Consider the following 24597-nt stretch of genomic DNA (forward strand, 5'->3'; position numbering starts at 1 on the left):
TGAGTTATTTCTGAAAGATGCTATAATTATCATATCAACTAATTAGATATTTATCTTTATCAAAATGGATTCCTAACCGTATGAGTGACATACCAAAGCCCATTAGGTGTCTAGGCAGATAATTCATATATTTCCCATTTATTGTAATAAGTTTAATCAGTTTGTTATTTACTTAATGTAGATAATATTAGGTCAAAATAATATTTTATAATCTCCCCTTTGGACCAATATTGTCTACATAACAACTGAACCAAAACTCATTCCAGAAAATAGCCAAATTGTGCACTGAAATATATGGTTTCTCAAGATCCATTCAGTTCTGTCAAGAACGCAGCAGCTAAAATAGAACTTGGAAATAAACATGTTTATGTAAACGTATTTGTTCCAAATTACCAATAATAACCTCTGCATCTCACATGAACTACAAAATTGATATGATGAAATCAAGTGGTAAAGTATGTCATTCTGCAGCAAACACTTGATTATAGTCCAACTAAAAATTTTGAATATCAAAATCATAATGCAAACATTATTTACTTAAGTACCAGTGGATTGCATGTTTGCCTCTTACTGAATATATGCATATTTCCATCCACCTGATAATCAACAAAACTAAAATAGCAGCAATCAAATATTATCAAAATAAGATCAAGCTGTGAAACAATATATCTGGAAATACCTCAAGCTTTATTCATTTGACCAAAATATGAATACATATTGTTTTTGACATGAACTGCAAACTGAAATAAAATTGAAACTTTCAAACTAAGAAACTGAAAACATAATCTTTATGACTTTTGCTCTTTCTGAACTCAGGAATCTAAACTAGAGAGAATTCCCATGTCTTCAACATGCTTCTTGAAAACTGAAACTGGTAATGCCTTGGTAAAAGGGTCTGCAAGCTGTGCATCTGTGCTAATGGCAGCTATTTCAATCTCTCCATCTTTTACCCTCTTTCTCACATTGTAGAACTTTAAGTCTATATGTTTTGAATTATTAGACCTTTTGCTATTCTTACTGAAGAACACAACAACTTCATTATCACAATAAACTTTCAGCTTTCCATCAACAAGATTACTTAAAATCTTTATTTCCAAAAGAAAGTTTCTGATCCATAGGCCTTCACATACACCTTCATATATGGCTATAATTTCTGCTTGCATGGTGGATGTGGCTATCAATGATTGCTTCATTGTTTTCCAAGCCACTGCACCACCTGCCAACATATATACATAGCCACAAGTAGACTTCATTGATGCAGGATAATTGCCTGCAAAATCTGAGTCTGTGAAGCCAACAAGTTCAAGTTTCCTTACACGCTTATACACAAGCATGTGACTCTTAGTCCTCTGTAGGTATCTCAACACCTTTTTGCCAGCAGTCCAATGCTTGTGTCTAGGATCAGATTGAAATCTAGACAACATGCCAACTGGAAATGATAAATCTAGCCTAGTGCACACTTGTGCATTCATGAGATTGCCAACACTTGTTTTAGGGCATTGATCTTTATTTAATTTATCTCCTTTAGATATTGGAACCTCCCCATGAGCACAAGTAGCCATATCAAATCTTTGAAGTATTTTTGAAATGTAGGCTTGTTGAGATAATCCCAATAAACCTTGTGCTCTGTCTCTCTTTATCTCAATTCCTAATACATAAGAAGCCTCTCCTAGATCCTTCATATCAAAAATTTTCGACAGAAATATTTTGGTATCTTTCAGCAACTTAATGTTACTACTAGCAATGAGGATGTCATCTACATATAGGATAAGAAAGACAAACTGGTTTCCAACAATTTTAAGATAAACACATTCATCAACAAGGTTTTCAGTAAAACCAAAAGATGCAACCACAGAATCAAATTTTCTATACCATTGCCTAGATGCCTGTTTAAGTCCATATATAGATTTCTTAAGCTTACAGACTAAGTTTTCTTTTCCAGTTTCAATATATCCTTCTGGTTGTGACATGTATATCACTTCCTCTAGTTCATCATTTAAGAAGGCTGTTTTTACATCCATTTGATGTAACTCCATATCATAGTGAGCTACAAGAGCCATTATGATTCTAAAAGAGTCCTTAGTTGAAACTGGTGAAAATGTTTATGTAAAATCTATATGCTCCTTTTGTGTGAACCCTTTACCCACAAGTCTTGCTTTATGTCTCTCAATATTTCCCTTGGCATCTCTTTTAGTTTTGAACACTCACTTGCTGCCTATAGGCTTGTGATTTGGATCTGGCTTCACAAGCTCCCACACTTCATTATTATACATGGATTCAAGCTTTGCATCCATGGATCTCTTCCATTGTTTTGACTCATTACTTTCTGCAGCTTGCTTAAAATTTACAGGGTCATTATCATATGCTAAAGTGCTCTCAACTTCTTACAGATAAACCTCATAAATATCATTTTGACAGCCAAAAGTTGGCTTCCTAGTTCTTTGTGATCTTCTAGGTTCAGCTACATTTTGTTGAGGTTCAGGAACATTTTGATCTGGTATAGGTTCAGCCACTTCAACATTTTGGTTTTCAAGTTCTAAGTCACCATCTGCTTCAATGTGAACTTCACTTTCAGTTTCTGCATTATTTTTAAAGTTTGGCATTTCTATTTCTGTATCCTCACTTTCTGCAACTCAAAATCATAAGTTAGATCTTCAAATTTTGTATTGCAAATACTCTCTCCCAGAAATTTAACCTGATGAGTTTCAAAAATTCTAGGTGAGTAGTGAGGTGCATAGAGTTTATAACCTTTAAATTTTTCACAATAGCTTATAAAATGACAAGTTACAGATTTAGGGTCAAGTTTTCCTAAATTGGGATTGTAAATTCTTGCGTAAATTCTTGCCTCAGCTTTACAACCCCATACATGGCAATGATGCAGACTAGGTTGCCTACCACACCAAGACTCAAATGGTGTTTTATCCACAGACTTGCTTGGGGACCTATTGCAAAGATAGTTTGCAGTTCTTCAAGCTTCTCCCCAAAACATTTTTGGCAACCTAGAAGTACACATCATACTTCTTACCATATTCAACAGAGTTCTATTTTTTCTCTCTGCAACACCATTCTGTTGGGGATTGTATGGTGTTGTATATTGAGCTTTTATACCTACATCCTGCAGATATAAAGCAAATGGATCATTTTGTTGTCCTTGCTCAGTATATTTACCATAAAATTCACCTTCCCTATCAAACCTCACAGTCTTAATTTTTATTTCTAGTTGATGTTCAACTTCAGTTTTGAAAATTTTAAATGCCTCAAGTGACTGTGATTTTTTTGACAATAGATAGATGTAACAGTACCTTGAATAGTCATCTATGAATGTAATGAAATAAACATTTCCACATATTGTTCTATGCCTGAAGGGACCACATATATCTTTATGAATTAACTCTAGCAGTTTTTCACTTCTGCTAGTAGTCTTTTTTCTTAAGTTTGTCATTTTACTCTTAAAACATTCAATGCAGTCTGCTAGGTCTAAAAAGTCTAGTTCTGGAAGTGTTTTGTTCTTTACTAATATTTGCAGTCTTTCTTTTGAAATGTGGCCTAGTCTCCTATGCCACAAGTAAGCTAATTTATCATTGAACAAGGTCCTTTTAACACCTGTGATGGTGTTGTTACATAATGTGTTATTTCTGTCTTCAACAAGTGAGATTACTTGTTGAGGTATTGAACAATTCAATTTCATATAACTATCCAAAATAACACCAGAACCATATAACAAGGAACCTTTAGAAATTTTTATTCCATCCAAATCAATGTAAAAACAGCAACCAGTCTTAACCAAAAGAGACATAGAAAGCAAATTCCTCTTAATCGAGGGAATGTAATAAACATCATCCAAAACTAAAAAATTTCCAAAACCTAGATCTAGTCTTAAGGTTCCTATAGCCTTCACTGCAACCCTCATGCCATTTCCCACACATACATTGGTTTCCTCACTTCTTGGTGCCCTCTTCTTTGTGAATCCCTGTAAAGAATTCGTAATATGCAAGGGTGAGCCAGAATCTAACCAATAAGTGTGAGGTTCAATATTGACAAAATTAATTTCTAAAGAAAAAGTTTTTGTAGTACTTAAGAAATTCGTACCCTTCTTCACCAACTAAGCTTTAAAACCTGAGCAGTCCTTCTTCATATGTCCTACTTTTTTGCAAAAGTAACTTAAAAGCTTTGGTGGTGTTAGGTGCTACAGTGTTTCCAGATGACTTAGTGATGGTTTTGGTGACCTTAAGCTTGTTCTTCTTTTTCTTTGGCTTTTCTACCAGGTTCACAGAGGTTGCAGGCTCTCTCTCTTTCTTAATTCTATCTTCTTCATCAGCACAAATACATATGAGCTCATCTCATATCTATGGTCCAGGTACCCTTTAGAGCATTGTAGCTAGTTCTAAGCCCACTGAAGGTATTTGACAAAGAATGCAGTGCAACATGCACCACTTGGCTATCATTCACTCCCATCAGTAACTCCCATCAGTAACTCCCTGAGCCTAGCATTAATGTGGATCAGCTTCATTATGTGCTCTCTAACTCCCCCAGATCCTTCATACTTCAGCTCATGGAAAGCCTTAGACAATCTTGCAGCCTCTGCTTTCTCACTCTCTTTAAATTTTCTCTCAATGGCCTCCATATAGTCAATAGCTAAGTCAGGTTCTTCTACACTACCTCTTACAGTGTCAGACATAGTGTTCCTAATGGTGTTCTTGGCCATTCTATTTGACATGTGCCTGGCTTTAAATGCCTTAACCTCCTCAGCTGAACTATCTTTAGTTAATGCCTCAGGTTCATCCTCATGAAAGACTAGGTCTATATTCTCATGCATCATCATATAATGCTCTACCGAATCTCTCCAGGCTCTAAAGTTTGTTCCAGTGAGCATCAAAACATTGTTGAGGTTCATGTAAATACTTCCTAATGAGCAAAGTCAAAAAGAAAAATTCTGTAAGTTTCAGTTTCAAAACGCAAAAAATACAAAGTTTCAATTTAGCAATATTTTTGCAGATTTATGTGTTAGTTCCAAAAGCAGTTCAAAAACACATAAAACACCAAAATAAAATATCAACCATAATGGCAACAAGTACCACCAGATACTATGTCAATGAAAATACCCCAAATCTGAATTTCACATTAGGCAACACTTTTGTAGCAGTAAACATAATGTACTTAAGTTTCTGAATCTTCACCCCGTAATTAGATAACTCAAGTTATCCAAAAAGACAATCAACATCTTATGACAGTAGAAGAGTCTTTAAGTATCAAAATATGAATTCAAAATCATGTGTGAAGCTGTTTGTCACCAAACTATGCTATATTAACACTTCTTTGGAAGACACGAGTAAGCACAGTTTGAAAACAATTAACACAAGTTTCCAGGTCATTTTTATCTTAATGATCAAATGCAAATAATAACATAAATTGCTTTGTGCAACATGCCCATTTTTATTTGCAACAACCTGTGACCTAAATAAAGTTTAACTAAATTCAATTCAAGACATCAAGGCACTTGAAAAGAAACTTTACTCAATCTGCAATTTTCTCAATGAAAATATGACAACATTTACAGGGAGACAGTGAACTTCTTAACTCAAACATTCATCAATTTATCATATAATCATTGTTCAATCACAGATATATATATTAGCAGAATGCAAAATATTAAGCACAACCATCCATAAGCAATCACAGAGAAAGCACAAAATCGTTTCAATTCAACTCAATTCAATTCAGAGACACAAGCACACCAAAACTTAAATTTTATCCGGTCACCATCTACTCTAGCCTATGTGCACGTAGGGAATGCTTCTAGTGTTCTTGTAATTCAACAGAAAACGAATTAAAACTTTGAATTGAAACATGGTTCTCAGAAGGCCTAACCTTTGCGACTGCAATTCTGCAACAATTTTAGCATAAGCAATAATTCCCAAAAGCGATCTTAATCCGAATTTTTTTTTTTTTTCCTTCTCTTCTTGGCCTGTTAACCAAAACCCTAATTTCCCAAAACGTTTTGCAATTCAACATAACACAAAACTCTAGTTCAAAATACAATGAATTGATCTTCTAAAAATGATTTATGAATTGTGAAATTTTGCTCTGATTCCACTTGTTAACTTAATGAGCAAACCAACATCGTTTCATAAAATGCATAAATACAATCAAATGATCAATACAATATGAACTAGAATACAACAAGAGGAGATGCATCACCTGCTTCATGCACAACAGCCATTCCTTCAAAAGCAGTAGCAGCAACACAGCTATTCAACACAAATAATCCGAGCTCCAAAACTTCAAGCACCCACACGCAAGAAATCTTCTACTCAACTATGTGTTTAACTCCTCTCTATGGGTCTGGACTGAATGTTTTTTCACATAGTGAATAGGGACTTCAAGCACCTATATATACAAGCTAGATAGGTCTTTCCATAAAAGAATCCTTAATTCTAGCCAATGAGTTATTTATGAAAGATGCTATAATTATCATATCAACTAATTAGATATTTATCTTTATCAAAATGGATTCCTAACCATATGAGTGACATACCAAAGCCCATTAGGTGTCTAGGTAGATAATTCATATATTTCCCATTTATTGTAATAAGTTTAATCAGTTTGTTATTTACTTAATGTAGATAATATTAGGTCCAAATAATATTTTACATTTGGGTCACTCCATCCATTGCCAATTGATTTTGGATGTGAACCCCAGATTACTTTATCACTCTTGTGGGCGCTTTTGCGTAGGTTCTGGCCTAGATCAGAGGCATCTTGTCTCTATTTTTTCTTTCGTTTGTTTCTCCTTCATGTTTGTTTGAGTTTCTGTTGGTTTCTCTCTTCCGTCCCATCTTTTTCTAGATCTACTTTTCCTTTAGTCCTTAGATCGATCATTCCTTGTGCTCCATTGTATCAGGTGTTGGAAAATTTGGGTCGATGGATGTTATTTTCGTCACCGGATCTCACCTCCTACAAAAATCTTAAAAACATAATATATTAATAACAAATAATAATCATAATGTTATTGTCATAATAGATTAAATAAAAAGGATTATAAAACTTATCTCTTGGATTTGTAGGCTTCCGAAGGACACATCATTAAAAAATAGTTTAAGATTGAGGCGTGTAAACATTGTCCTTAAGAGTAGATTTCGCCCCTCAGAGACAATGTCTCAATGTAGCAGGATTGTGGCGCCCTACCCTTCAGGGTATAACAACCTCGATACTTGTAGGTGTACACTCACAATACTCAGATCATATCGAACTGCTTGAAACTTTCTTTTGGTGGAATAGAAAAATTAAAGGAAACATATGAGTACTTTGAGCTCGGAAAGAAAATAAAGGAGATTGAATTTTTGTTGTGTGTTTTGATTTGGAAAGCTACAGATTATCTAGGACAAGAATGATTAATGCAATAACAATTTGCCAATAGCAATTAAGCTTTGTATGTAACATAAATGAGTATAATGACATTGTTTAGGAAGAATCAAATAACAAAAACAAAAGAATTTCATTCATAGCCGTCAATCTCTCTCTTGGAGAAACCCTACAGTCGGCCTTTCCGAGTGAGAATTCGTGCTCGTCCAGTGGCGCCCTGCCTTCTGGGTTGGCTCCGGCTACGCTAATGTCTTGTGGCTGCTACCGAACGGGTTCTCGACGTATATGGTTTGAGGCCGCTCTTTGGGTGGGTGTTTGATCTTGGGGTTTACCGGATGGCTTGGCATCATTTCTGGGGCATCCTTGCTAGGCGGTGGTTGTGCTAACCAGAGACTAGGTGGCCATGTTGATAGCGACTTGGATCGGAGGCGGCTTAGATTTTGAATCAACGGTGGTGAGGATTGTGAGGTTTTGGATTGTGGCAGTGTAGTTTGTGGCGGCGTGGACCCCGAAAATCTGGTCTTGGAGTGGCTCGTCGAGTCACAGGCTGGGTGGAGCAAGTGGGTGATGCTGCTGCAACTGGTACGTACGACATGGCATCTAGTAGATGGTTGTGGGCCTGGACCAAGCTTGCTTGATGGGTTATGGGTGGAACTCTTCCTTCAGTGGCTCTTGGGCTCAGTAAATTGGGCTGGAGCCGGGTGTGGACTCCCTTTGTGGGTTCGCATTAGGCTGGGCTACTGTTTTTGGTGTAGTCTTTTGATTACAATAATTCCCTACTTTGTTAGGGAGCTATGCTTCTAGTTTTTTAGTGAGCGTCATCGAGTCTAGTTTACTCTGCCTATTTACTATGTAGTAGTCAATAGTCTATAGGCTTCCCTTCTGAGTATGGAACCGTCAAATGATTGGACCTAATCTATGTATCACTGTGCTACAACCACAAACTCTTTGTCTACCCCATGATGGTAGATGGAGGATATGTAATGGCCCTTTCTGGCTTTAGATGAATGATAGTTGTCCTATTTGGGTTTGTTAAAACAAAAAATCAAATAAGGAATGAACCAATATAATTGCAGTGTTAATTTGACCAAATGAATGGTGTATGAACAATCCAAACTGATGAAATCTTTTGAACAATCACAATCAAAGAGAGTTAATGACTATTACTATCTACAAATAACAGTTTAAAGAAGGTTTCAAAAATAGCAGGTATTTTGAAATATTCTAATTAAATTCCAACATCAGGCGGTTCTAATTTCTTACCTGCTACCATAGTTTGTAAGTATGCTCTTTGGAGCTCTAATGTAAGTGAGGTTTTCTCACTAGTGCACTATATCCCAAACTTGGTGGTGAATCAGGGGTTTGTTCATCTTTTTTTTGGCTATCTCTTTGATCCCTTTGTGGATCTCCTCTTTTTCTATCTTCTTCTTCTTTGTTTGGTACTCTTGATGGTAGAGGATGATCTCCGCAATGGAGATCATTTAGGATATGTTCTTAGTTGTAATTTTAGCTTCAAGATGTTTGGGTACTCTGGACATTGGAGCCTCCCAAGATTTGTTGTTCTCATCGAATATTGCAGCTTGGTGCATCTTCCTCTGTGGCAGTGCAGACAATGCTGTTGCATCCTCATCCTTGCTAAAGACTTGTTTGGGGTTTAGGCTCGCTTGGTTTAGACCGTTGGTGTCTATTTTTGGTTCAAGTATGTTTTTCTAATTTGTAATCTGTGACTCATTTTAGTGTTGTATTAGCATTTTTTTTTAATAATTAGGTTTTTTTTCTTTCTACTAATGAATTATTATTCTTACCAAAAGAAAAAACGATTAGTAGAATTTTAGACGATTAGAATTTAGAGAGATAAAATTGGCAGAATTTTGAACTCAAGTTACTTGTCACAAGCTATCCTAAAACCCTAGCAAAGGAAAACGCAAATAGGGAGTCGCTCCTTTCCGGCGGCGCGCTCTCACGACGTTGTCGTCGGACGGGATAGAAGGGGCCTAGTGTCCAAATTACTGGGAGCTTCTGACGGCAAAGGGCATCGGTGGTTGGAGGGAGTGCAGGTGGGGTCGTTCTATCCTACAGCGGCGCGCGAACGACGTTGTGGTTGGAGGGATCGGAGACTTCCTGGCGGTGGTGACTGGGTGGCGTCACTGGGTTCCTCTGGTGTCCGACCCGATCAAGTAGCTTCGATCGAGTTTGGGCCGTTTTGCTTGGATATGGGGAGGGGTGGCCCAGATTGCCGGAATGGTGGGGGGATGGAGGGTCAGATAGCGCCTGCACGTCGTCAAGTTGGCGGCGAATCTGGAAGTGTGATAGTGATAATGGGGATGCCTAGGTTCAAGGTGGCAGAGACTAGATGTGCAGCATGGATTAGCTTTTGCTCGGTGCAGACTAGCTGGTGGATCTGTGTTTTGATCCAATCGGATCGCGGTGCAAATCCATTGGAGATTGGGGTTTCAATTTCTGCAGCAACGGTTGTCGGAGGAGGGTGGATGGCAATAGGTTGTCGGGCGGTGGGTATGGCGGCCCGCAGCATGGATGTCCCTTGCTGGGACGAAAGGGGGTTGGGCCGGGTTTAATGTTTGTTGGGCTCTTGGTGGTGGACAATTATTACTAGTTTTTAGGGTTTGGTTTCTTTTGTTTTGTTTTTGAGCAATAAGTCACTTTCAAGGTTTTGTTTTAAGGATTAGCTATTGGGTCGAGGGCACTGCAATTTTGGCATAGACAATCTTCTATTCGGCGGTCTAGAGGTCGATCCTGTTCTAGAGTTGGGTCAGCAGCGGTGGCAAAAATGTCTGGCGGTGGCATACTGGCATAGACAATCATCCTTGGCCTTCTAGTGGGATTGTTCCTATTGTTTTCGGGTGGAGGTGATGGCGATTTGGAGCTGTTAAACAGTGACAAGCGTGGCCCGTGGCCCACCATTGTACCGATATTGTCCCAACTTAACCACCCGATAGGTGTTGAGTTTTAATCACAAAAGGCCTCGGTACAATTGGGTGAGATCCACCCACTTATAAGTTATATTTTATTTGTCACTTTTCCAATGTGAGATCTTTCCTCTCCAACACGCGCCCTCACATGCAACCTAGCTCTAGGTATGCACGTGGAATTAATTGACAAACCCGATTCCACATTGGAAATCGGGTCACAAGTCCCACATTAGAGACTTGACCAATCACATAACAATCCAAGGCCCACATCGGACACTTGGCAATAATCCAATCGGAAACTTCCGATGGCCAATTTAATGAACCCAAACTAGGTCCATGATTGGAGAGGAGATTGGTGAATCAATTAATGAATGAACCCATATCCGGGTCCATGATGACGATGTATTGAAGAGCGACCCACTCTGATACCATGTTAAACAGCGACAAGCGTGGCCCGTGGCCCACCATTGTACCGATATTGTCCCAACTTAACCACCCGATAGGTGTTGGGTTTTAATCACAAAAGGCCTCGGTACAATTGGGTGAGATCCACCCACTTATAAGTTAAATTTTATTTGTCACTTTTCCAATGTGGGATCTTTCCTCTCCAACAGGAGCATGTGTGGATTGACGTTTTTGACATTTAGGTGGCAATGGTCTTGGGTTTAATTTAGTCTCAGGTCTGACGGTCTAGCTTTTCACTTTGGTTGGGTTCAAAGTCACAACGAGTGTAGACTTAGTCAATCAAAGGCAGGTCAGGAGGACTCTAGGTGGCGAGTTAGTGTTGACAAAGTTGTGTATCAAGGATTCCTTGCTCTTGCACATATTGTCTTTGCCTTTTAATTAGAGTGCAAGTTCTAAGTCTGTAGTTGTGTCGGGCCTTTTTTTGGCTCCGTCAGTCAGTCAGTCATTTTGGAGTTCTAGTGTGAAGTCCAATGGTCATTTCTGTGTATAAGATGTTGTCAAAACTCATTGTATCCAGTTCATTATTAATGAAGTTTATTCTTGATAAAAAAAATTAGAGAGATAAACAAAAGATTCAAACTCTTGTTGTTCATATGAAGTATCGTAATATTGAACTTTCACCAGCAGTTTTGAGTTAACAATGAAGCTTAAATCACTTGTTGACTAATGATCCCTAGCTGTAAACTTGTAATTGATGGATCACGGACATTATTTATGAATTGGGTACCTCTCAATTTTGACAAGTGAATGATGATGTATCCTAGCTAATACCCTCCCAAGCCCTAACCCCACTCTCCTTTTTGTGTTTTCTATCTCTGGATTTGGGTGGGGTGTGTACAGAGAAAGTCTAGGGTTTTGAGTTATAGAGCACTGTCTTTTAATGCACCACTTCCATATACAAATTAACGAGATTGTTGGTATTTACTGTTAGTAATAGATGGTTGTCAAAGTTTCTAACGTAAATGGAAAACGAATTCTATATGGTCGTTGGATTTCTTTGCGGTCTTTAAATATTGGAGGTTTGAAATTTTTTGTAGTCAAGTATCGCCTTTTGAACAAGCAGCTGTGTTATAGCTCAAGCATACGCTCCACACTTAAAAAATATTGCGATCAATTTGAGCTAATTCATTTAAATCGTAGTTAACCTAGTGCTTAGATCATAAAGATGATAATGTCATCTTTTAGATAAATTAAATTTGCCAAGACAGATATTGTTAGAAAAATGACTCGGCTAGTCATGTAAGAAACAACGTACACTACAACGAGCATGGTCTTATGTTGCTATTCTGGAGATTCAGAAACTATCATTTAGTTTATCGTTTTGGTAAAACTCATCTCTTATGCTATACATGCATCAACATTTTCTTGTTGGGTGTAATTTTTTGTAAGACACATTAAGAACTAAATATAATTAAGAAACAGTTTGTTTCTTTTTTAACCAAAAGAAAAATCTTTAAAGCATGCAAAATGTGCTAGTTTTCAATTATACTTGTCCTCTTTTCTTAATAGATTCTTCTCATCACATTTTTTTTTCTCTTTAACAATATATCTTACACACACGCACACACACTATAATTTGACACTATATTGGATTGATTTCGAGAAATGAAAATAAGAACACATCAAAATACGTTTCTCTAGTTCAAACAAGAATGGCTGGAGATAATTAACTCTATAATATGATTATGATACTAGTTTATCACTCTTTCTTAATGACTTCAGGAGAGTTGATCATTCTTGAACAAAGCTTAAACTAATGCCTAATGGGTCTATCAATGTTCCCTCTTAGTCTCTAAACAAACCCCATTTTATTTGTTTAGCACATTGATGATTAAATTATTAACTAAGTAACGCATAAAGATCCACATATGTATAAACAAATCCTCCTCTTTATATATAGTCAATCCAACCATGGCTTGGACCATGGAACACGTTATGGTCATCTTCCTCATATAGACTTGGAATTAATATATGCAACTCACCGTACACCATACTTAATAATAAGCTATCTAGCTAACTTAAATAATCTGATATATATTTCTCAAAGAAATATAACAGCATTGGAAATGTGAGATTATGTCGATTTGCATCGATGAGGGAGAATTTGTATGAAAGTTTGAGAAGAGAGAAAGATATACACATTTGGTGAGAATGATCCAAAGAAGGTGAAAAACCAGTTGTAATTTAGATATTCAGTAGTTCATTCTTTTTAGTCTAATTAAGTAATCTTAACATTGCTTAATTCCCAGAAATAGACTGTATGATATGGGGACACATCACTTGGGAGAAAATGTCTATGTTCTTGTTTTTTTGCGCCTTCAAGTGAATGCATGAATGTTTCCAGAAAACAGAATATGGTTGCTTTGTCCAAAATTAGATTTTGTTATTACTATTTCTTGGATTATCGGATGCATGCAATGTCACAATTATATTTTTATATTTAAAAAAATAAAAGAAATATTTTGAAAGAAAACATTGCATTACACTCGGTGATCCTTCATTGCGTTAACACATTAAAAACAGTTAATAATTTACTATCATTAGTTATTAGTAACCAGGTGGTCACACTGTTGCCAAGTAAAACAAAATCCTAATTCACCATGAAACGTAAATTAACTCTAGAAATGAAGGATCCTTGGCAGCCTTAACCATCTTTATGAAGATATAAATATACCTACAATTATGTAGACGAGTATGCATTCTCTCACTATTGATGTCGGTGGGCATGACTCATAAGTTCGACCCAGCCTTAACCTGGTTATTACGTAAATATATACATATACTAGATTGGTTTGAATTAAACTTAATTCAGAGAGAGTATTTAGTGCACCAACGTACATTTGCACAAATATTAATGGACGTTTTAATAATATTAAGTACATTTTTTTGTTATTAGAAAAAAAAAGGATTGTCTATAAATATCAATAACTGAGATTTGCTGAATCTGGTGGTTCATTTACACTGTTGATGTATAGAATTTTTTTCCCTCATTTAAATAAGAGTAGCTCTATGTTAGAGGTAAAAAAACACCTAAACAGAAATTGATCTTTCATGTCAAGTGGTTGAAATCTAAATGCATAATTGTCAAATTGCTATCTTAGGTTTCACCTTAGTATCAATTTGCTACCTTAGGTTTTAATTCTGTCAATTTGCTATCCTAGGTTTTCAAAATTAGCCAATTGCTACCCTAAATTTTATTTTAACCAATTTGCTACCCTTCCATCAAATTTTCTACTGCAAGTATTCAAGATTAACTAATTTACTTTCCTAAATTTTCAAAATTAGCCATCTACTACCTTAGATTTTTAAAATTAATCCATGTTTGGATGAAGAAATTGACAAATTAATATGATAAAAAAGTAGCAAATTGGCAAAAATAATCTTTAGAGTAGCAAATTGGCTAATTGTGAAAATCTAAGGTAACAAATTGACACGAAGGTAAAAGTTAGGGCAGCAAATTGGCTATTAAGCCAACTCTAAATGTCCCTAGCTTCATCATATCTCAAGCTCATCCATATCCAGAAGTGTAGAACATTTGTTAGTAACTTAACATTACTTTCAGGGACAATATAAGGTGGAGACCCTAACTACTATCCATTTATTGAATGTGACAGAATTCAAATTTAAGACCTTTAGTACTTTTTTTATTTATTTTTTATTATAATAAATAGTCTTGCATGTAGATGAAATAATACTAGCCCTAGCTTTTAGGTTAGCCCAAGTGGTGAGGGGGAGTTGGGAATTGAGTTAGGACTATATTAAGTTACGGGTTCGATTTCCCTCCAATATAATCAAAAAACGTACATATAACTTAAAAATCAGAGTTATATATATATATATATATATATATATGTGTGTCAAATCTAGAGTTGTCGATAAATATTCCATTATCTCCTAAAAAAGATTACTATCCAAGAGACCCATTAAAACATAAATGACTACTAGCTAAGTTTGTACTTTGTAGGACAAAACACAAAACATTAAGTAGTAGATACGTATGGCAAGACACCATATATCCATCTTGACTCAAATAAGAGTAATGCGTGCATTTAGCCCAAGTACCCTAGCCAACCACCAAAACTAATTGTGACTTGCACACAAGCTCAATCACAATGCAACCTTCTTCTCTTGTCGATAAAACATCCATTTCAGGTGGGTGAATTCATAAGTGATACCATACTTGAAACTCCACTGATAGTTAAAAAAATGCGTTGACGAGTATGAATGTAGAATCAAGTTATTTTTACTCTCATTGTAAATTTCAACAACCACTAATTGTGAACCCTAGTCATAATCGAACCATGCAAACTCCCGATTAAAATTGATGCCGCACAACCGAAAACCACTAAGACTAGTTACTATACACAAATTCTGTTAACACTTTACTATACACAAACTCTGTTGGAAGCTTTTAGAAGGTGGTCTTGCATAAACTCTATCACCACCTCCTAAAGGCTTCCAACAAGAAACACAATAGAGGAAGGAAACTCAAATGTTAGAAAACAAAACTTATCCAACAACAAATGTAACCAGACAACGAACGAAACGAACGACTCTTTCGAAAACTTACATTTGAGACTTTTTTGAACTCGAGATCTTTTTCATTAAAAGAGTAAGAAAAAAAATCTGAAGATTCCAATCCCATCAAAATTCAAATTTATAATTAGAGAAAGAGAATAAACTTAACCAAGTAAGAACAATAATTGTGCAAAATAAATAAAAACAACAACAACGATATTAATGATGATGTTGGAAAAATTGGGTGAACGCAACAGGTACGATAATGGTTAAAATGGTAGAGGGAGTGGCGGGGGGAGCATAATAATACAGAAGACTTTGTTCTGTACTGTATAAGAGGAATTAGAGATCAAACTAATTAGACTATAGAACCATATGGCCTTTCAAGTCCAAATTAATACGTAAGCAGTCTGGAAAGTAATAGCATCGAGTGATGTACTTTATTAGACTATAGAACCGCTTCGTTTTTAAATGATCGAGTGCGACCACACCAACATCACTGCAGTGAAATCTGCAGGCTAATGTACAAAACTGAAATCCGATGGTAGATTTTTTGCCTTTATATTGTGTACGTTTCTAATAATTACAAGAACAACAATAATACATGGTTTACTTTGGATTTTGCTATGGTAAAGAAAACTTCACATGATTTATTACTTTCATCATGGCTCTATTTAGTTGTGTAGTGTTTTGATCATGAATATGTTATTGTTAATTTCACACTAAAGATTTTTTCTTTTCTTTTCTTTTTTCCCTAGTCGGACCCTTTAGCTTCGGATTATGAGACACAATGGATAAATAATCTTCATGTTAGACTCATCTTTGTTTTTGCACCATGCCTTTGAACGATCGTTCTAGCATGCATGTGGCAAAGGCATTGTTGTGTGATGGGTCACGAGCACGATGCGATTTATATTTGGCCATTTGGGGTTGGTCGATTTCTTACTCTGCGTTGTGTTATTATTTTGTGCTTGTTTGTCTTGACTAAGTCTCTATTTTTCATAATTTGTTAGAATTAATAGCTTGAATGTGCCATAATCGTGTGCTCTGATAGACTTGATATTAATTGTTTTTTTCTATCTAATGCCATCATCTTATTCTAGTTTTGTCCTCACAAATGAGTCTAATGTAATTACTTTGACTGTCTATGTATGTTTTTTATTGAAGTTTTTCTCCCGAACTTGTATGATTGTTTTATTCAGTTTTCTCGATTATAGTTTAGGTGACAGATTGACTCGTTTGCTATAGTAAACGAGGTGTCGTTACTTTGATAAATACTTTTTGTTGGTTCTCTATTTATTTCAAGCCAAACATTTTCTTTATCTAATAACGCATAGTTCAATGTACGTAGATTTTTCAGAAGATACAGAATTCAGTGTATTTATTTAATTTCTTTTAAAAGAATACCGTTTGACAATAACGCTTCATTATTTTCTATTATTATAAACGGAACAGAGCACTAAGCAAAGGGGAAGGGGTAAAAAATGTGATATTGGATGGGGGTGATAATTGTCAACAGGGAGAGATTGTCGTGTAGTGGGACATGATGGGCGTCTGAGATTGAAATTTAAAAGAGAGACAACTGATCTAGGAGGGCAGATGTCCATGGCCATGATAAAAAAAGAAAAAAAAAGCAAGGATTTAATTAATGAGAAAAAGACCGCGAGATCTCTATCTTACCCACAATCGGACACTAATTATGCATCTTAACAATTGATTATGTTTTTTGAATTTTATTTTTTCTTTGGCTTCATGTCTAATACTTATAGTTTTTTTTTTCTTTTCAATAAATCCATATATATTTTTTTTGAGAATGCAATAAATCATATTTTTAAGCAAAAAAAATTGAGAAAAAGAAATTTTTTTTTGAGGGGGGGTTGTAGGGTAGGTACAGGATAGGACAGCTTTGTATTTGTAGTTAATTGTTTTTTGAAAGGAGAGAAAAGAAAAACACACACTCTTCCTCTCTCTTACTTTCTCTCTCTCTCCATCTCTATCTCTCTTTCAAAGCTCCCCTATCTCTCTTCTTAACGCATATTCACAGATGGGAGGTGAATCGTGGTGTGTTTAATGGTACAAACCTGCTTTTTGGAGTGAAAGAGAACCTGATGCCCTTTTGATGTGTGAGTGGGTGGTTCTGTTTTTCTCACTACTACTCTCTTTTTCTCTCTTTGCTTCAGAGACCTCATATCTTTGTTGTTTTTTTTTTCTCTCCTCATATTCCACTTCAAAACTCATAGAATCATCTGCTGTGGGATTTCTTTGATCTTGGGTTTGTGTTCTCTTTCTCAAAGACTGAGTCTTTTGATGGTTTTAGCCTTTGGTCTTCTGGCTTGAATGGAAAAAGCTACTTCCTTTGTGATTTCATGATCTCGTTTTTCATGTGTTTTGAGTTTCTGGGCATCTTCAATTATTTGACCACTGTTTAGCTTGTTATCTAGTCATGGGATTCACACTCTGTGTGCTTTGTTATGTGGGATAGATTATGTGTTTGAGGTCAGTCCAACTCTTCTTGACTTGCTCTTGGGTCTCTAGCTCTCAACCTTGCAAGTCTTCTTTGCAAATCTGTTGTTTAATTTACTGGTTTTGATTTGTTTCAAGCGGAAAGGAAACTTTGATTTGTTTTGGGGTTCATCGCTTGCTCTTGTAAACTATTTTTTACCTCAACCGCTTCTCTATTGATTCTTCTCTTAATAGATTCGATACCTATGCTTTTAGGTAGTGGATTGTTGAGTCTAAAGCCCTGATTTTGAGCACTATCTTCTGGGTTTATCCACATAAAATATCAGACTTTAGGATTCAACAAGATCATATCTGTGTTTGCTTGTTTTGTTCTTTACTTGCCCAATTGGGTTCTCAGAGTTGTGTGTGTTGAGATGCTTTGGTTTCACTCATGCCCATCACATAAAATAACGTTCTAGACGGGTCTGGAATCTCTTAGTCTGCCGTGTTCATCTGGGTTTCTACCAAAAACACATGATCTCATGTATGTTCTTTTTTCATTTCTCTCTTGCAGGCTGGTAGAGATAGATGAAGCTTCTTGTTGGGTTGTTTGAATTTTCTTGCTGCCTTCTATGCTAGTAGTACATGTGTGGTGGTGGTGCTTGGAGCTAGTGAAGAGTAAGAGAGAGAGGGCTAGCTGGTTTCTGGTCTAATATCATATATGCTGAAATCTAGTAAAGATACTAGTCGTCGAGCTTGTGACTGTTGGAGAAACAGCACAAGAAGATCCGAGAAGCTTTTCTTCAGATGTTATCCGCTGAAAAACTTCCACCAGATCCCCCATGTCCTCCTCCAAAGCTGATCAAAGACGTAGATCTATCAAAGCAAACCCTTATTGATGATAACAGCAACAACCCACCTCCCAAATTCTCCATAAGGTAAATTAATCTCCTTTCTCAAACTGTGAATAGTTGATCATCGTTGGTGTTTGTTCTTGGTTCCTTTCTTTGATGGGGCTAACTTCTTCTCTTTCTCTTTGTGATCTCCAAATTATCCTATCATCTTCTTAGAGCGTGTTGAGTCAGATCCAGAGAGATAGGTGCATACATGTTGCTTGTGGCTCAGTCCAACATGGGGCCTAATAAGTCATGACACACACCCCATCTTGTCTCTATTTTCAGTGTTTTGGGACGGGTTTTTGCTTGCTTTGGCTAATTATGAACTCCTTCACGGCTCTTAATCCAAACATCCCACACGGTTTCTTGATGTGTTTTGTTCCCTAATTCGTGCTACTAATCCACCCAACTGGATTTACTGCAATCCAACTTGCTTTTCGTCCACCAAAGTTGCTTGTGATTTCATGTCACCTTCTCCATGTTCAGTTTTAATCTCAGAGCTAGTTTGTTCTAATTTACCATATCTGGATATCTTCGATGTGTCTCTACTGTTGTGTGTGTGGTTTTCCTTTTTTTTAGTTCAACATACAATAAAGGGGTCTAACAGTAACCTGGTAGGTTGTTTTGGACTGAGTCTAAAGGTGGCTTAGATGGGTCATACATGGCGTTAAAGCTTAGCTCGTTTGAATTTGACTGTTTATGGTAATAATATGATATGATTGTTTGTTCTACAGAGATTATGTTTTTACTGCCCGGAGCAAGGATCTCAAGACCAACTGGCCTTTTTCTCAGAAAAATTTGCAACGGTGTATGAGACATGGCGTTAAGGATGTGTTGCCACCATTTCAGAGTCTCGACTCAGTGAGGAACCAACCCCCTAAGATCAGATGTACAGTTGAAGATGAAAACCAAAGCAATCTTGATATTGCAGCACCTTCTGGGCATGTCGATCATGATCATGCGGTATTAGACTCGTCCAACAATGCAGAATTGAAGGAGACAAAGGTAGCAGAAGCTTGCACAGACACTACAACAATTTCATGCAGGTCTGAAGGAGAAAATGATTTCCCATCCACAATTACAAGTGTTTCTCAATCTGAAATAGAAGAGTCAGTTCCCATCAATAGGCCATCACGCTTACCAATAGAAACTGATACTTCCTTGGAAGCTGCTTCAGTTGAAGTGAAAGCTGCAGGTCCTCCTACTGTTGCCAACAAGACCGGAAGAACAACCCGACCACCCCCGGGTAAGAAGTGCAGATTGGTAGTGAAATACAACAGCCACTCAGAGAGAAACTCGAAGGAAGATATCGCTTCTAATTGTTCTACCATTTCAGAAACAATGACTTCGAAAGTTTGTCCTGTTTGTAAAACCTTCTCATCTTCTTCTAATACCACCTTGAATGCTCATATCGATCAATGTCTTTCTGGGGAGTCAACCCCCAAGTGGACTGTGGAGGAGTCTAAGGTAACAACAAGGCATAGAATTAAGCCAAGGAAGACAAAATTGATGGTGGATATATATGATACTGCTCAACATTGCACACTAGAAGATCTTGATAGAAGAAATGGTTCGAGCTGGGCCACTACTATTTCAAGTTTTCCTACTAATCAGGATAAGGAGAATTCTGAGCAGATGCCTGCTGAAGAGAAAAGGCAACGAGTGTCCTCAGTCTATCCTGAGCCGGAGGACATTGATGTTGGTGCAGTTTATGTGGATGCCAGTGGCACCAAAGTTAGGATTTTGTCCAAGTTTGATGATGTACCATCTCCACCAGCTTCTAAAGTCGTTGATCATCCTCGACCAATTAAACCTTTGAAAGGGGGTAAAGGAAGCAAATTCCTTTCTGCCAAAAAGAAAAAGCACCACAAGTACCTTAAACTTGCTCCTCAAAGCAGAAATCTTTTCTCTCCCAAGGCTCATTCTTCTGAGGTACACTACTCTTTTTTTATTGTGCTTTCCCTGTCTTCTACTGATTTATATGTACACCTCTTCGCTCTTTGACTAAAGAGGTTCCTCCCGGTGGTCTTAAGCCTTTACCAGGTTAACAAAGACTACTAATTTGATGCATAAAAGAAGACAATGAATAAAGGAAAAGGCATTGCTGTAATTCAGAATGACAACTGTATTACATGCTCTCAAAATGCTTGGGTCTCACTGCTTTTCCTTTAGTTTCTTGGTTGGTATTAACACTGAAGCCAAATATTTATTAAATGCTAGAACAAACCAGTATCTGGACATTTTTTGTTTAATCCCGTTTATTTATTATTTTGCATCTTTTCCTTTGAATTCAAAATATGATGGTTTCAAATTAATCAACATAACATGAAAAATTGTTTTAAACAGTTTCATGAGGATGAAGAAAGTTATGGAGTGAAAGAAAGTTGCAAAGAGGGGAGACAGCAATTGGAGAAGCAGGTCAATCCCTATAATCCCTTAGCTTTAAGACCGTGGGCATGCTCCAAACGCACAGGTGTTGGAAAAAAATTGCACAGGAAGGATGACCATCAAGCTGTGAAAAGTAAATGGCACATATCTCCTAACTTTCTGGTTGAGAGGGATCAAACTTATATGCCTGTGGAGGGGAATTGCGTTCGAAATTTTTCTGGAAATCCAATATCTTCTCCTGAAAGAAGTGCAAGCACTGAGAATGACTTTTGTGACTCCCACTCCAGTGACAAGAGTGACTGCTCTCCTCAGAGAAAGAGAGCAGGAAGTCCCTTGTCTGAGGCTGGTATGAGTAACAATATTGAGAGGTCCCTTAAGCGAAATTCTCGTCAGTTCAGCAACCACAGCAATTTTGCTCATGATGGGGACTATGAACCTATGTTCAGCAACACTGCAGTTGGTACTGCTGCAAGTCCCGCTGAAAGTTATGGCAGTCCTCCTGATGCTAGTGCAAAACCATCTAAGGGTCATGGTGCCTCCAGATCAAATTCCATGAAGTTTCCCTCATCCAAGAAGATTGCATCATCTATTGGCGGTCAGTTATCTTTGACTGAAAATGATGCTGCTTTTGTTAAGAAATGTTCAGCTGTTAAGAAGTCTCAAGTGCATGAAAGGTCAGAAATTGATAAAGAGGCAGTGGACTGGGATTCTGAGGGTGATCAAGGGTATGATTTCATGTACAATTTTGCTGGGAAGCAGTCAAGAAGAGGAGATAATACTAATGAAGCATCTCCTCACAGAAGCACGGTGTTACAAATGAGACGAAATAGAGGCTCCATATGTTACTCTGGGAGAAGGGAAACCATGGCCTCAGAGAGTTCCCAATTAGCACCCGAGCATTCTGGATATGATGAGAGGAAAGAGATGGATACTTCTGGTACAGGTAGTGATGAATTTGTGGCCAAGATTGATTGCTTCGGACTTACTCAGAAAGAGGATCAAATCCCTGGTGATGACATTCTTACTGAATCTTCTTCCCTAATAGGTGTTGGGGAGACTGTTACTAGATTTTGTAATCCAGTGGATCCTGAACTTAACGTGCTGGGTCGTCATTCCAAAGCCAAATCCAGTTGTTTTCAATACAACGGATCTTTATCTGAAACCAAAGCACTGACAAGTCCAACTGATCCAAGAATTAATAATGAAAAAGACATGTTTTGTGCTGATGAAGTTGAAGATGGTCCTGTTGGGCATAGTGCGGAGGAAATGGACTCTGAAGTCGGGCAGGGAAGCTATTTTACTGAGGTTGATCCAATACCTATACCAGGACCACCTGGATCATTTTTGCCAAGTCCTAGGGATATGGGTTCAGATGATTTTCAAGCGAACTCGTCATTAACCACAAGCCGGGTTCAATCATCTCAAGACCAGCTTGATTTCATTGATGGGGATACTTCAGATTCACCTATTTCTACAACGTCAACCATCTCTCATTCTACAGGCACAAACCAGGATCGGAAATTTTGTGAACCATTATCATCCAAGGGTTCTCAATCTGTTCAAGAAAAGATTCGATCAGGTATGTCATCAGGTGCAGCCAGTGATGCTTCTGTAGAAACTAATGCTGCTGCACTTCAACAGATAACTGGCAATCTAGCAGAAAGGCTTACTTTTGACAGAGAGAACTTCAGAGTTAACAAGATATCACTTGAGAAGGGACCTCTTGGCTTCAAAAGTAAAGATGATCAGCCTTGCTGTTGTCAAAGAAAGGAGAGAAATTCTCAGGGTCTTGCTTTGAATTATCAAGAATCACCACTATTAAGGCGACGAGCAATGGCTTCGGTGATACCAGCAACCATGGGAAAGCAAATGGGTTGCAGTCCAAACACCAGAACCAACAATGCAGAGATGAGGTCCGACACGACAGACATGTTCTCTCTGAATAGTTGCCCAACGTCAAGACCGGAACAGGTGTCCATCCCTGTTGCAAAGTCACCTTCTGTTCCGGTTCCTTTGAAGGGTTCTCCCGATGGAAAAGGGAAGTTTTCAAGTCACAGTGATTCTGGTTCTTCTGTTAGTCCATCTGCTTCTAATTCCATTCTCAGGCTGATGGGAAAGAATTTGATGGTGGTTAACAGAGATGAAGATGCATCACCGGTGCCACCTGGCCAGGCCCAACCACATGCCCAAACGAACCATTTAACTTCACAGTTTCCGACATTCTCATCAGGAGTTTCTCCTGGAAGTTTTCAGAATCAGGTCTACCCTTCCTTTCATCATAATCTGGCTCATGGTTCAGTAATCTTAGGCCAGGATCCATATAACAAAATGGGGGAATGTTTTGATGGAATGCCCTCAAAGAGTTTTAAAAGTTATATTCATCCGAAGATGCCACCAGTGCTTGCAAGAGGACCTCCAAGCTTGTTTCCAAAACAGCAGCATACAGATGGTTTTCTGGCATCCATGGAATCTAAGGAGTATAAAGGTGATTACCATTTTCCAATTCCGCTGCAAAAGTCTGCAAGCAAAACCACTGGAGCATCTACATTTCACAAGAATGCAAATTCTGCTTCTAGTGGCAATAAAGAAATAATCGTCATTGATGATCTTGATTGTGAAGCTGATCATTTGAATGCTGTAAACTACTCTGATCGGTTGAGGGAAAGCCAGGCAGCTTCTTCTGGAATTTTGATTCCAGCAGCGTCGAGTTATAACTCAAAACGACTGAATCTGCCTTTGTCTTGTTATCAGTCACCGGAACAACCATCTCTACTTTGTGGATCGCCAGTTTTGTACAACACAAGCTTTCATGCTATTCCATCTAGGCGAGCTAATGCCAGTCCTGTTACGTGGAACTGTACGACAGATGGTTCTGGTATGCTGCAGCGGAGTCCTTTTCATGCGACATCAACACCTTCGAGAGGTCTTCATATGAGGTCTACACTTTATAATCCTCCGAGTTTGTCATAGGAAAAAAGTTGTGTTTGAAATGGATATTTTCTCTCCTGGTTTGAGCACGACCAGGCTTTCCTTAACCAAACTTGTACTGATCGTAAAAGGGCTCCTAGAGTCCTAGTTACTGATTTCCGGAAACTTATGGTCAAGCCAAGAAAAGGCGGCCGGCTGATCGAAGGATAGAGAGGGTATATAGTCTTACTGTACCAGATGATGCTGGTTGAAAGTTATGCAGCTTTTTCAGGCTTCTTCTGCTTAGGCATGCATATGCTTTTGGCTAAACCCAGAAGAGTTTAGACAATGTATAAGCAATATCAAGGAATAATATATAGTTGACATAATAGCTTGGCTCAAAGCCTCAAAATTGATCAATATACAGAGTCGAGCATTTCGATCTAAATGGAAGTAGTGTTTATTTTCTATTTTCTTCTCTTTCATTTTGAGAATTTTGCCACAGACGTTTGAAATTCATTTAGTGCCAGAATAAATATCAAGCATCTGTACATGTATTGTTTTTAATTCATGGGAGCTCCCATTAACATGGATCAAATTTGACGAAAGTAAAATTACACATCGTTACAAAAGCAAATTAATTAATTTTTGATATGCTGAAGAGGGTTGGCTTTAATTTTTCTTGCCTC

At 37.4% G+C, this 24597-nt stretch overlaps 1 protein-coding gene across 6 annotated transcripts; it reads left to right on the forward strand.

Annotated features, from left to right (window-relative positions):
- The first annotated feature begins 17216 nt into the window (after positions 1–17216).
- On the forward strand, positions 17217–24380 carry LOC112166298. Of its 6 annotated transcripts, none has more exons than XM_040506999.1 (4): positions 17217–17402; positions 18292–18655; positions 19348–20545; positions 20960–24380. In XM_040506999.1, the coding sequence occupies exons 2-4, from the start codon at positions 18525–18527 to the stop codon at positions 23969–23971; spliced, it is 4341 nt and encodes a 1446-aa protein (XP_040362933.1). In that variant the 5' UTR covers positions 17217–17402; positions 18292–18524; the 3' UTR covers positions 23972–24380. The 6 variants fall into 6 exon arrangements, with proteins under 6 accessions (XP_040362933.1, XP_024158865.1, XP_024158867.1 ...); XM_024303097.2 differs by having other exon boundaries at positions 17217–17398; XM_024303099.2 differs by lacking the exon at positions 17217–17402 and adding an exon at positions 17410–17547.
- The last annotated feature ends 217 nt before the right edge of the window (positions 24381–24597 follow it).

Source organism: Rosa chinensis, chromosome 5 (genome assembly GCF_002994745.2).
Source record: "Rosa chinensis cultivar Old Blush chromosome 5, RchiOBHm-V2, whole genome shotgun sequence".
NCBI classification, from domain to species: domain Eukaryota; kingdom Viridiplantae; phylum Streptophyta; class Magnoliopsida; order Rosales; family Rosaceae; genus Rosa; species Rosa chinensis.